This window comes from Solanum lycopersicum, chromosome 7, assembly GCF_036512215.1.
Source record: "Solanum lycopersicum chromosome 7, SLM_r2.1".
In the NCBI taxonomy this organism is placed as follows: domain Eukaryota; kingdom Viridiplantae; phylum Streptophyta; class Magnoliopsida; order Solanales; family Solanaceae; genus Solanum; species Solanum lycopersicum.
This window is the reverse complement of record NC_090806.1, coordinates 69,276,518-69,288,185: the sequence shown is the minus strand read 5'-3', so window position 1 is coordinate 69,288,185 and position 11,668 is coordinate 69,276,518. Positions and strand designations below refer to the sequence as shown.

The following is an 11,668-nucleotide window of genomic DNA, read 5'->3' as shown; positions in this document are numbered from 1 at the left end:
ATATACTTTTGTGCTTGTCCGTGTTTTCCTAACAATTTTTGTATAATACCAATGATTATTGAGCAAAAATAATTTATCAACTTATTTGATGTCATCCTATTTCTATTATATATATATTTTTTGAAATCTATATAGCTAATTGAACTGATAATAATGAGTAATCATAAATTGATATTTTAGAACTTTTACATATACCTATTTAAAAATAGTTTAATTATTCTACATAGATATAATTTGATAATTATAATTAGTAGCTATATGCTATAGGGAGGAGAGAAGAGAGCGAGAGTGGGAGAGAGAGGATAGAGGCGAGACAGAGAGGGCATAGAGTGGGAGAGAGAGGATAGAGGCGAGATAGAGTGGGCATAGAGAGGGAGAGAGGTGAATTGTATATGCATATCGCTTAGATAATTGTGTATTATACATATGTATTTGTATATATGGCAAATGATATTGGGAGAGGGAGGAGAGAGGCAAACGAGATAGGGAAAGGGAGGAGAGTGGAGAGCAAGATTGAGAGAGAGACGTGCGAGAGAGGGCAGAGAGTGGCAGAGAAGTGAATTGTATATATATATATATATCGGTTAGATAATTGTATATTATCATATATATTTGTATATATGGGAAGCGAGATTGGGAGAGGGAGGAGAAAGGCGAGTGAGAGAGGGAGAGGGAGGAGATAAGCGAGTGAGAGAGGGAGAGGGAGGAGATAAGCGAGCAAGATAGGGCAGAGAGTGGGAGGAGGTGAATTATATATATATCGATTAGATAATTGTATATTCTACATATATATTTGTATATTATGATGAATTATACATATATAAACGGGATTAATTATACAAATTCGAAGTCAGTCCATATACATAATATTAGTTACAAGTGATAATTGTTACAAACTATAACTATGATAAGTAATTAAATAATTTAAATTTACTTAACAACATTACTTTTTTAGATTTTAATGATCTAATTTATCTATAAATCAATAAGCTTTAAAATCAAACTAAATCAATCAACGATAAGAGGACACAACAAAGCTTAGAATGTAAACATATTTCTTTAAAACCATTTTTCTAAAGCTTAGAATGTAAACATATTTCTTTAAAACCATTTTTCTTAATTTTAATAATTAAATTTCATTTGACCAAGTACATTGAAAAACTTAACCTAAGAGTTGACCACTTTTAAGAGGGAAATCGGGTCGATAGGGTTTATTAACGTGCGTTTATATCGTCAGTCCCTGTATTCACCAACGCCAAAATTTCTTCTTCGACAGCACAACAATATTCATATTCTTCCTTAGCTTCTATTAATGGATTTCAATGGCGTGGAAGCAACTCGTATTCGCCAGGAAATCGATCACTTGAAGTCCAAAAAGAGAAATATAGAGCAACAAATTTCTGCTCTCGAAGCGCAGCTTAATCAACTTGAAGTCAATTCAAGTACAGTGTGTCCACAGCCGCTTTCAAATGGAGATTTGAGCAATTCAAATGGTTTATCTCCCGATATGATTTACAGATACAGTCGGCACTTATTGCTTCCTTCATTTGGCGTTCAAGGTTCGGTTCAGTTCAATTTTGCAGTGAGGATAGTTAATTGACTTGAATAATTAACTATTTCTGTTTAATAATTGAGATTTATTGCTTGAAATAGGTCAGGCGAATCTATTGAAATCTTCAGTTTTGGTAATTGGAGCTGGAGGTTTAGGATCACCTGCTTTGCTATATCTTGCTGCCTGTGGAGTTGGTTAGATATGTAACTGAATTCGTATATTTTGCTCTCGAATTCAGAATTTGAAGTTAGTGAATGGAGCCGTACATTGTAGTAACTATTTATTTTTTTTTGAAAAGGAATTTTCGACTATGCAATGCTGTTGAGAATTACGTTTTTCGTATGGTATTTTGCAGGTCGAATGGGTATAGTTGATCATGATGTAGTGGAACTTAACAATCTTCAGAGGCAGGTAATTTTTCGATCAATAGCTATGTGTTGTATGCACGGGCTATTGAATTTGATGCATGCTGTTTTTGTCAAGTGATCTTGAGATTTTTGCTGTTTCTGTTAATAAGTTAATTGGCTATGGTGTTGACATTGTGCTCCAGATAATACACACTGAAGCATATATTGGAAAGTCAAAAGTAGAGTCAGCTGCTGCTACTTGTCGCTCGTAAGTCGCAGATAGAGTAATGTTGTTTTGCATTGAACCTGCATTTAATGTTCTAATTTATTTGTTTGTTCGTTTTAGGATCAACTCTTCCACTCAGATTGTGGAGCACAGAGAAGCCTTCCGCACGTCCAATGCTTTGGAAATTGTGAGCAAGTATGGTTTAGTAACACCTATTTATATATGGCTGCATGATATATTTCCTATATGCATCTCTTTTGATGTTTTTTTGTTGGTTCAGTTTCCTCTTTTGCTTCCGTAGAGCGGTGATTTTGACATTTCTTTGCTTAATGATCTCTCTCAGATATGATGTGGTAGTAGATGCAACAGACAATGCTCCAAGCCGCTACATGATCAATGATTGCTGTGTTGTGCTTGGGAAGGTTAGCTGTTTCTTGTGATGTTATCTTTTTATACAAATTCTGCTGGTACTGTGATATTTACTGAAAGCTGGATACGGAAATGCTATAGACTATACAATTGCCTTCTTATGCAATAATATTTCCTTCGATCTTTCGTGCTTAAGCTTACAGGAGGGTTTTTCATATAGCTATTACCTCACTTTTAAGTTGCCATGCTAATGTTCTGGTATGATGTTTGTAACTGTGGTAGGGAATATTTTTGCCTGTACATACCGACAGTGATCTCATGGTGCTAGTATGAAATTGATTTATGAGTTTCGTTTTTGGATGTTGATCCATTTTCTGATAACTGGCTTACTCGTATTAACAGCCTCTTGTATCTGGAGCTGCTCTAGGACTAGAAGGGCAGGTACCATTCCTGACACATTCATCATTCATCATTCCTGGAGCTTTTGTGTGTCCCTAAAACTTCAAATTTATTGGTAACTAACTCTGTACTCTGAATGATTTGTATAGCTGACGGTTTACAATTACAATGGAGGTCCATGCTATCGATGCCTATTTCCAACTCCTCCACCCACAAATGCTTGTCAGAGATGTGCTGATAGTGGTGTACTTGGAGTTGGTACGTTGTTCTTTTCTCAAAATAACCATCTAATCTACTGTCCTTTTTCAACAAGTGTCTGGATTCCTTAGATTATCTCATATTTTATCTCTTATGTGAAATTTCCTTAGTTTTCCGAAACAAAGTTCTCACTATGGTTTGTGTATTTGTTCAGTCTACTTATCTTGTTTATAACAATGGTAGAGCTAGGAGAGGAAAGAATTGATGCCATGTCAAACCTGGAATTTTTGGGAAATGCAACTGTTTTCTGTGTATTATTTGTAGGGTTCAATTGTGAAACATATGGTGTTGTCAGCGTGATATTACATTAGATCCGTCTCTCAGTTTTAATTTTTCCATTCACTTCAGTTCCAGGTGTTATTGGATGTCTTCAAGCCTTAGAGGCCATAAAGGTTGCTAGCTTGGTTGGAGAACCACTCTCCGGAAGAATGCTTCTTTTGGATGCGCTGTCAGGCCGGTTCCGTAATGTGTGTTTGATATTCTAATTTCTCATACTTGCTGTCACTTTGTTCTTTATTCTTTCTGAGCAGAGGATATGTTGCAGTCTTTTTTTGCATTCTGAAATAAGCAGTGAGCAAAAAATGAAATTAGGTAAAACTAAGGCGAGGTATAATAATAATTCTTTTGATAAATCCTTTTGGAATTAGCCAATAAACTTTTAAATCGATAGTAGGATGTGAAAAAAAGTAAATTACAGGGCAGATGATATCTGCAATCGTTATTGAAAAAAATAAAAGATTTTTCGAAGTAGCTAGCCCACAAGTACTTGCAATACATGTGTTTTACATCTATTCTATACATGTCTTGTACTAGTAATTAATTAGGACTTCCACAATCTCTTGCACATGTATCAATTTATTTGGAATATCTTCTTTCAATATTTATTTATTTTCCCATGTTGCTCTACCTATCTTATTTTTCTTTTGGCATTGTCAACATCTGAAATCATCATCTCTCTCACAAGTTTAGGTCAAACTACGTGGAAGGTCATTGCAGTGCGAAGCTTGTGGAGATGATGCAGTACTGACAAGGCAGACATTTTCGGAGTTTGATTATGAAAAGTTTACTCAAACTCCATTATCCACGGTGCATTTCATTTTCACAACTTCTCAATTGTATTTAAAACTGTATGCAAATGAGGACGTAGCTTAGAACTCATCATCCCGTAACTCATGATGGTTTCAGGTTCCATTGAAGTTGAACTTTCTTTCAGCAGATGATCGAATTAGCACCAAAGAGTACAATGAGAAAGTGAGGAAAGGAGACGCACATATATTAGTGGATGTTCGACCAAGTCATCACTATAAGATTGTTTCACTTCCCAACTCTATGAACATACCTCTATCGACGTTGGAAGGTAGATTGCCTGAAATATCTGCTGCCTTGGAAAAAGAGGTAAATAAAGAGAATGGTTCAAATACTTCTCTGTTTGTAATATGCAGAAGAGGCAATGATTCACAAGTTGCTGTTGAATTGCTTCACAAATTGGGTTTTACTTCAGCAAAGGATATAATAGGGGGCTTAGAGTCATGGACTCACAACGTGGATCCAAAGTTCCCTACCTACTAACTATATACCTATAAAATTGTCATTTATTCTTCACTTAAATTTTTTCCCCCTTGAATCAAAAGCTTAATTTATATTTCTGATTGAACTCTTATTATAGAGATTTTATTTAGTGTTAAACTCAATGATTGGTTCTCCTACTATTATCATGGGTGTTTATCTCCTTAGTATCACTAATATGTTGTATCAAAAAAAAATTGATGGGTGTATAATATGTATATAATTTATGTATACCGTCTAGAGAATAAATCTTCCTAGCTTTTTGTTTAGGTCCCTATATTTATTTTGTCATTAATTCTTTTTTTTTAAGTGACTTTATGTGATATTTGAGTAAGGTTGAGTCACTTTGATAAACAATAAAATAAAAGTTGAGTGATCATCTATGAAATCATCCTGGAACTACAATATATAGATAGATATCTATAGACACGACCGCACACAGACATATTTAAAACCAGCAAATACATATAATATCTGGCATGAATCTTTTCAACACTGATATATATGTAATGACAGTTCTTTTACCAACTTGATGCAAATTTATATGTCTACAAAGGAAGTGACTAATTTAGACCAATCAGAAACCGGAGTTATCGATCCCAGAGGCTTTGGGGTACCCATCATACTCTGGTTTAATATTCAGAGTTGCACAAATAGCTCTAAATTTCAGTCTCAGGGAGTCGATAATATCGGTAGCAGACTCGTTCTCTGGGTCAGAGAAGGGGTACTTATTGAGCAATTCATCCATCTGTTTGATGCTTTTCTGCACTCGAGATGAGAAACAGGTTGGCTCTACTAAGATAGCAGCATTCCATACATCAATACAACCTTTGTAAAAACCCAATTCTTCGCCTACTTCAAAACCCTTTTTGAGTCCTACCTGTTTGCCTTCATCTTTACCAGAATTTAGGCCATCCGTATAGCCTACCGAGTAGCCTTCTTTGTAATGAATGTCCTCTAGATTCAACGATGAGTCAAAAATGTCCTCACTTGAAGTAACGGCCTGAGAACTCATCGATGCTTAACCAAAGATTGTTTGGAGAAGAAAACCTGAAACGGTGAGACGTTAGTTGTTAACTACTACTTGACACAAGGTAATGGGATCAAAACTTGGCAAGACTCAACACAAAACCCTTCCAATTATAACACAAACTAATAATTCAATCCAATATATTTTGGTTGAATGGCCAAATTTTTCTAGCAAGATATACTGTTTCGATTGAAAAAGAAAAGCATTACTTTCCGAGCAAATTAAAAAAGGAATAGCAACAGCAAAGAGATGTCAAAGGCTAACTTAGCAAATACCACTAAATCACTACATACATTAGAATAGTATCAGAAGCAGAAAACCAAATAAGCAAATCAATAACACCCTCAATATTTAACCAAAAGAATAGGTTTTGGCAACGTTCAACCGAAAAAAATAAATCAGACGTCCACACAAGAGAAAAAAGATACTTTCTTTCTCAACAAGCTCTATATGTGAATACATTTCAATTGACTTCTTTCCAGGCTCTCCGAGTCATACTACTCGTTACAAAATAGACCACAGAAATAAGAGAGAATGGAGTTGTGCTAGCCAAAGATACACGACAATGGTTGTTTCCTTGGTTGTATACAAACTCGATATAAGGATACACAACGCTTGGATTAAAACACAAAATGTACAATGTATATAGCATTCTTTTTTCTATCTTTTTTATAAATCAACATTCAAAACTTAATAAAAGCATGAAGCTTCATTCAAAACAAATCGCTACCTACTCAACTTTTAACTACTGGTGTTTGTTAGAATAGCATACTTCTACAATAAAACAAATTAAGAAGTCATCATAATCATATTGTGAACTTTGTTATGATCTTAATTAGAAGTTAAAGTCATTAAAAAATCAGTTTAGTTAAGTCCTTAAGATATAAAAAGTTTAGACCTTTAAAAGGAATTGAGCTGAAAATCGAAGTTTTCTCACATTATAATCCTTCATTTATAAGAGAGCTTGGAGAGAGATTATAGGGGAGGATCTCGTTACGCGATGATTCCGGCCACATTAACACCTAGTTTGGATGGTTGTTACTCATTGTATTGTTAGTTTAAATACAACATTTATGTCTCTCAAAATTCTATTCACGTAATCGTATTGCTACCTTAATATTTTTTTAAACTTTATTATTCAATAATTCAATTTTATTATTTACTCTACCTTTTTCATAGTAATTGTGCACCATACCTAGTTGAAATTTACGCATAACAATACAATCTATTCAAACATTATATTCCTCTTAAAATACAACCAAGTGTAAGTATATTTTTCTCGCAAAACGAAGCAGTGCGGACACAAATTCAGAATAAATTTGCAGAACCAAAATATACAAATTTATTTGTAAAGTTCAATATCAGCTATGCTCACTAAACACAATGAAATTGTTTATGATGAATTTTTTTTTATAATTCACAATTAACACAAATCAGAAAGAAAAAAAAATCAAAAAAAAAACAAAAAAGAAAAATTAAATACCGTATCTAGACTGGTCGCTGCCGCTAGCTGGCTGCTGCTGGTCGCGGCGGTCGGCGGGAAGTGCTGCGGTGCACTACTAATTGCTGAAAAGTGGACAGCGGTGACCTAATTTTGTATTTTGTTTGCCTATAAGATTTGTTACTCCTATTTAATATTTAGTAATAATTAATATAATACTCATATACATTATAATTTAATATATTTAAGTTAAAATGGAAATACCAAAAAATACGAAAAATCTAATCAAAATACTGAAACTGCAAAGATATATCTCAAAAAATAGAATTAAAATCGAAAAACTGAAACACTATAAAAGAAATACACATATTAAAAATCAATTTGAAATATTGAAAATGCAAAATATATCTCAAAAAATCGAAAAACTAAAGTACTATAAAAGAAAATATACATATTAAAAATCAAATCGCAATATTGAAAATGCAAAAACATATATCAAAATTCAAATTGAAACCGAAAAATTAAAATACTAAAAAATTAGTTTGATTTGATATTCATCATTTTAATTTTTTGATATTTATGATTATTAATTTATTATATTTTCATAACTTTGATTAAGATAATTACTTAACCTAAATAAAAGGACAAAAAATAAAGGAAAAATACCCAAGTACCCCCTCGATCTATGCCCGAAATTCCAGAGACACACTTATATTATACTAAGGTCCTATTACCCCCTAAACTTATTTTATATGTAATTTTCTACCCCTTTTTATCCTACGTGGCACTAGTTCGAAAAAAAAGTCAACCATCGCTGGGCCCACAAGATAGTGCCACGTAAGCTAAAAAGGGGTAAAAAATTATTAATAAAATAAGTTCAGAGGGGTAAGAGGACCTTAATATAGTATAAGTGTGTCTCTGAGATTTCGGACATAGGTTGAGGGGTAGTTGGGCATTATTCCAAAAATAAAAGCAAGAAACTACCGCATTACCTTTTTCTCCTAAAAAGAGAGGGAATATTGCCTTATCAATAGTTGTCCAATTAGAATTGAAATATTTTCTTTTTCACCTTTTAATTGACTTGTGTTTCTTTTTTTGCCTTTCTTGCATGTTCTCTTGTCTCTCATAAAACGTCCGTACGCAGATTTTATCATTATCTTGACGGGTAAAAAAATTATTTGTTATAAAATTTTGATTGATTAAAAAAAGGAACATATTAAAGTATATAGTATATGTAAATTTTAATTCTATCTTGACAGCTAAAGAAAATATTTTTGATAATCCTTAATTGACTCAAGAAAACATATTAAAGCATATAGTGTACATAGATTTTGTTTTACATAAACTTTGATCGACTCGAGAAAAACTCATACTAAAGCAATTCCATCCGTTTGTTTTTATTTATTATATTAAGTTTTTCGAAAATTAATTTGATTAATTTTTAAAGTTAAATTATATTACATTAATTCGATATTATAAATCAAAAAGTTTTAAATATTCAAAAGTTATACGAAAAATACTATACAATGTTCGTCAAAATTTTTATAATTTAATTCTATAAATAAAAAATATAACAATTAATAGTAGACGGAGGTAGTATAAATGTAAGCCCAAACATGATTTTAAATACTAGAACTAAATATCACCTAACTATATACATGTTTCAAACACCTACTTGATAAGACTCTAAATATGATAAAGACAATACCTATAATACCCTTTTTCACTCATTATTTTTTGTTTGTTATAAATATGAAGTTGGCCAGGCCCCTACATTAATATTACCCCTTGTATGTCAACCTCTATATAATATCAAAGCCATCTCCAATATCCTTCCAACACCATCACCAAGAGAGTCGGTATTAAGGTGTTCACGTGTTTGAATCTCACTAGAAATAATTTTTTTTTAATCATAAAACACTTTTCATTTCTCAAAATTATCAATAATTTTTTCCATTCTACATGGACAAGATTATGAAATCCCAAATTTTAAAGCTTTTACTTATAGCTATACTTGTGCTAATTACTCCTCTAATATCTTCATCTCAAAGAACTCCTTATCTTTATTTCATAGTTAATCTTCTAATTATCTCATTAGGAGTTGATGCTGGCCTAATTACCTTTTTCTCAAAATCTCAAAATTATGATGACAAAAATAGTCCTCCTTCTCTTTCTCCTCAACAACAAAAAATTGCTCCTAAATTGGTTGAAAAATGTGTTTGTGAGAGAATTGTTGGGGTCACAAAATTAGTTGTGAAGGATGAAGTGAAATTACAAAAATGTCCTTCCACACCAAGTTTGTTTTTTATTGGGAGTGGTGAGGATAGAAGTGAAGCAAAAGAGGAGGAGGGGGAGGAAGAGGAGATTAGTGGGGAGGAGTTGTTTAATAAAGCTGAGATATTTATTGGTAATTTTTACAATCAATTGAAAATGCAAAGAGAAGCATCATTTGAATCATTGAAAAGAGTGAGATTTGTGTTTAATCTAGAGGAGAAATAATTAGATTAATCGGTATGAGAAAGTTTAAATGTTCTCGTAATATCCTAAGTAGAATTTGAGCCTGATAAAATGTTTACAATCTCATCAATAGAATTATGTAGTTTCACTGATAAGATCTAAGCCTCAGGAGGAAGGATGTATGCAGACTCTCATTTCTATTTTTTTAAGGTAACACGATTGTATTTAATTTATCAATCAAAAATAGAAGTTTTCGAAGCAGCAATATTGTATTGGTACATTGTACATTTATATAAAAGAAAAAGTTTTGGATTTAGAATTTAAGAATTAGTTTGTAATTAATGTTTTTTTTTTTAATTGTATATCGTAATTTTGGGGAGTACCTAGCATATTATATATGTAGTCATGTATGTTTTTTGCACATTTTATGAGTTAAACCTGCTTTTTTTTGTCTAATTAATTGGTTACAAGATTTTTTGATCCGATTAATTTAAATTATATTGTGTATAATTAGTTAAGAAGAATTTAAATATGAAATCTTTACTTAAAGAGTCGAAAAATCTTATTTATTTCAAAATCAAACTTTTACTTTGTAATTCTGCTTCCTCCAAAGCATGGTACAATATATGTTATGGGTCAATTGAGTTATATAACTGTTCTCAAAATTGAATTGACATTTTTGAAAGGTAAACTTATTCTTCATACCTTTTAATACTTTATTCGATATTCCACAATAGTAAAAGGAAAATATGCTTAACTTTATTCTAAAAAAAATATACTTTTCAGAATATTATCCTTAGTAAAAGGAAAAAATATGCAATTTTTTTTTTTGAGATAATGAAATCTCAATTAGTGAGCTCTATGCATTCTATAGTTAAGGAGGTTTAACTATTTTCTGACTTGTATCGAACATGATCAAAGCCAAATATATGATGAATAGAAGGAAAGAAAATTATCGATCTTCGTATTGGGAATAGCAAGAAGATATGCTGGCTAATAATATATTTATATCTTTTTTCGATCTATCCCCATAACAAGCTTTCTATTGAATTCTCAAACTTTATGAGCAACTAGTATTTGTGTTTTATTCTGTGATGATAGCAACATAACATCGTTAGCTTTGTTAAGGATCTATTTGTACTTATTAATATTGGAATTTAGTACTTTGGACTTATATTTATTTGCATTAGTAAGTGATTTCTTGACACACTATAACATTCAAGCAAAACGGTGGCAAAATTCTGACTACGCTCCTAATCACAATATTATATTTCCCAATAAATTATCTAAAAAAGTAAATCATATTATTAGATTAATTATAAAATAATAGTATGTAATTCTTCATAAATGTATAGCAAATAACCTGTAATGTAGAGGTTCTAGATCATAAATTTTTGTTACGTGGCTTATATATATAGTAAAGAATTCACTAAATATTTATAAATATTGATGATTATGAACCTAATTGTCACTATATTATTTTGAGATAATTATAAAAAAAACATAAATTTTAAAATTTAAATTCGCCTCCAAAATAATATTATCTTTACGTTGTCCATTTGTATTAATTAGTTCCTTCACAAATATTATTTTTGTCGTGGTAAGTAAAAAGTTGAAGCACTTTTTCCTTGTTGCTATATTTATATGTGTGGTGACCATACAAAAGAGTGATAATATTGTTTTTTCTCTTTAAAAAAAACTTCAAATTCTTTTTGTCGATTTTGGTCTATGAAGGAATGTTATTTTTTTAAAAATAAAAAACCCTACCTATCTATTCATATGTAAGCTCGATTAAATTTGGGTTCATGTATTGCAAGACTCATTTCTAAGGGCAATACTTCCAACAAAATATTTTACATTTCCTCTCAAATTCGAAATCTCTGATTAAGAATAGAGTAATCTCAATCATTTCACCACAATCTATCTTTAACGAAGTCAGTGCTTACTCAGCTCGATCGTCTCCTTATCTCTATTTTTTATATGCCCTTTTTTCATATATGTCTATTGTTTGTACGACTCTTAT

The 11,668-nt window shown here is 31.6% G+C and overlaps 1 protein-coding gene and 1 long non-coding RNA gene across 2 annotated transcripts; one reads left to right on the top strand and one right to left on the bottom strand.

Annotated features, from left to right (window-relative positions):
• The first annotated feature begins 1,197 nt into the window (after positions 1-1,197).
• On the top strand, positions 1,198-4,860 carry LOC101267426 (adenylyltransferase and sulfurtransferase MOCS3). Its single transcript, XM_004244049.5, has 11 exons — positions 1,198-1,559; positions 1,654-1,746; positions 1,908-1,963; positions 2,103-2,167; positions 2,246-2,320; positions 2,469-2,547; positions 2,897-2,935; positions 3,043-3,151; positions 3,500-3,618; positions 4,121-4,237; positions 4,337-4,860. The coding sequence occupies exons 1-11, from the start codon at positions 1,313-1,315 to the stop codon at positions 4,718-4,720; spliced, it is 1,383 nt and encodes a 460-aa protein (XP_004244097.1). The 5' UTR covers positions 1,198-1,312; the 3' UTR covers positions 4,721-4,860.
• Positions 4,861-5,162: 302 nt separating this feature from the next.
• LOC101267722 (uncharacterized) lies at positions 5,163-7,594 on the bottom strand. Its single transcript, XR_011210918.1, has 2 exons — positions 7,231-7,594; positions 5,163-5,767 (listed from the first exon to the last, which is right to left on the bottom strand). It is a non-coding gene; the product is annotated as an uncharacterized lncRNA (long non-coding RNA).
• Between the last annotated feature and the right edge of the window lie 4,074 nt (positions 7,595-11,668).

Bases quoted from the DNA above. Each gene is read 5' to 3' on its own strand.
- LOC101267426 (XM_004244049.5), top strand. From the start codon at position 1,313: ATGGATTTCAATGGCGTGGAAGCAACTCGTATTCGCCAGGAAATCGAT. The intron at 2,168-2,245 runs GTAAGTCGCAGA...TGTTCGTTTTAG, and splicing joins GCTGCTGCTACTTGTCGCTC to GATCAACTCTTCCACTCAGA. The intron at 3,152-3,499 runs GTACGTTGTTCT...CATTCACTTCAG, and splicing joins TAGTGGTGTACTTGGAGTTG to TTCCAGGTGTTATTGGATGT.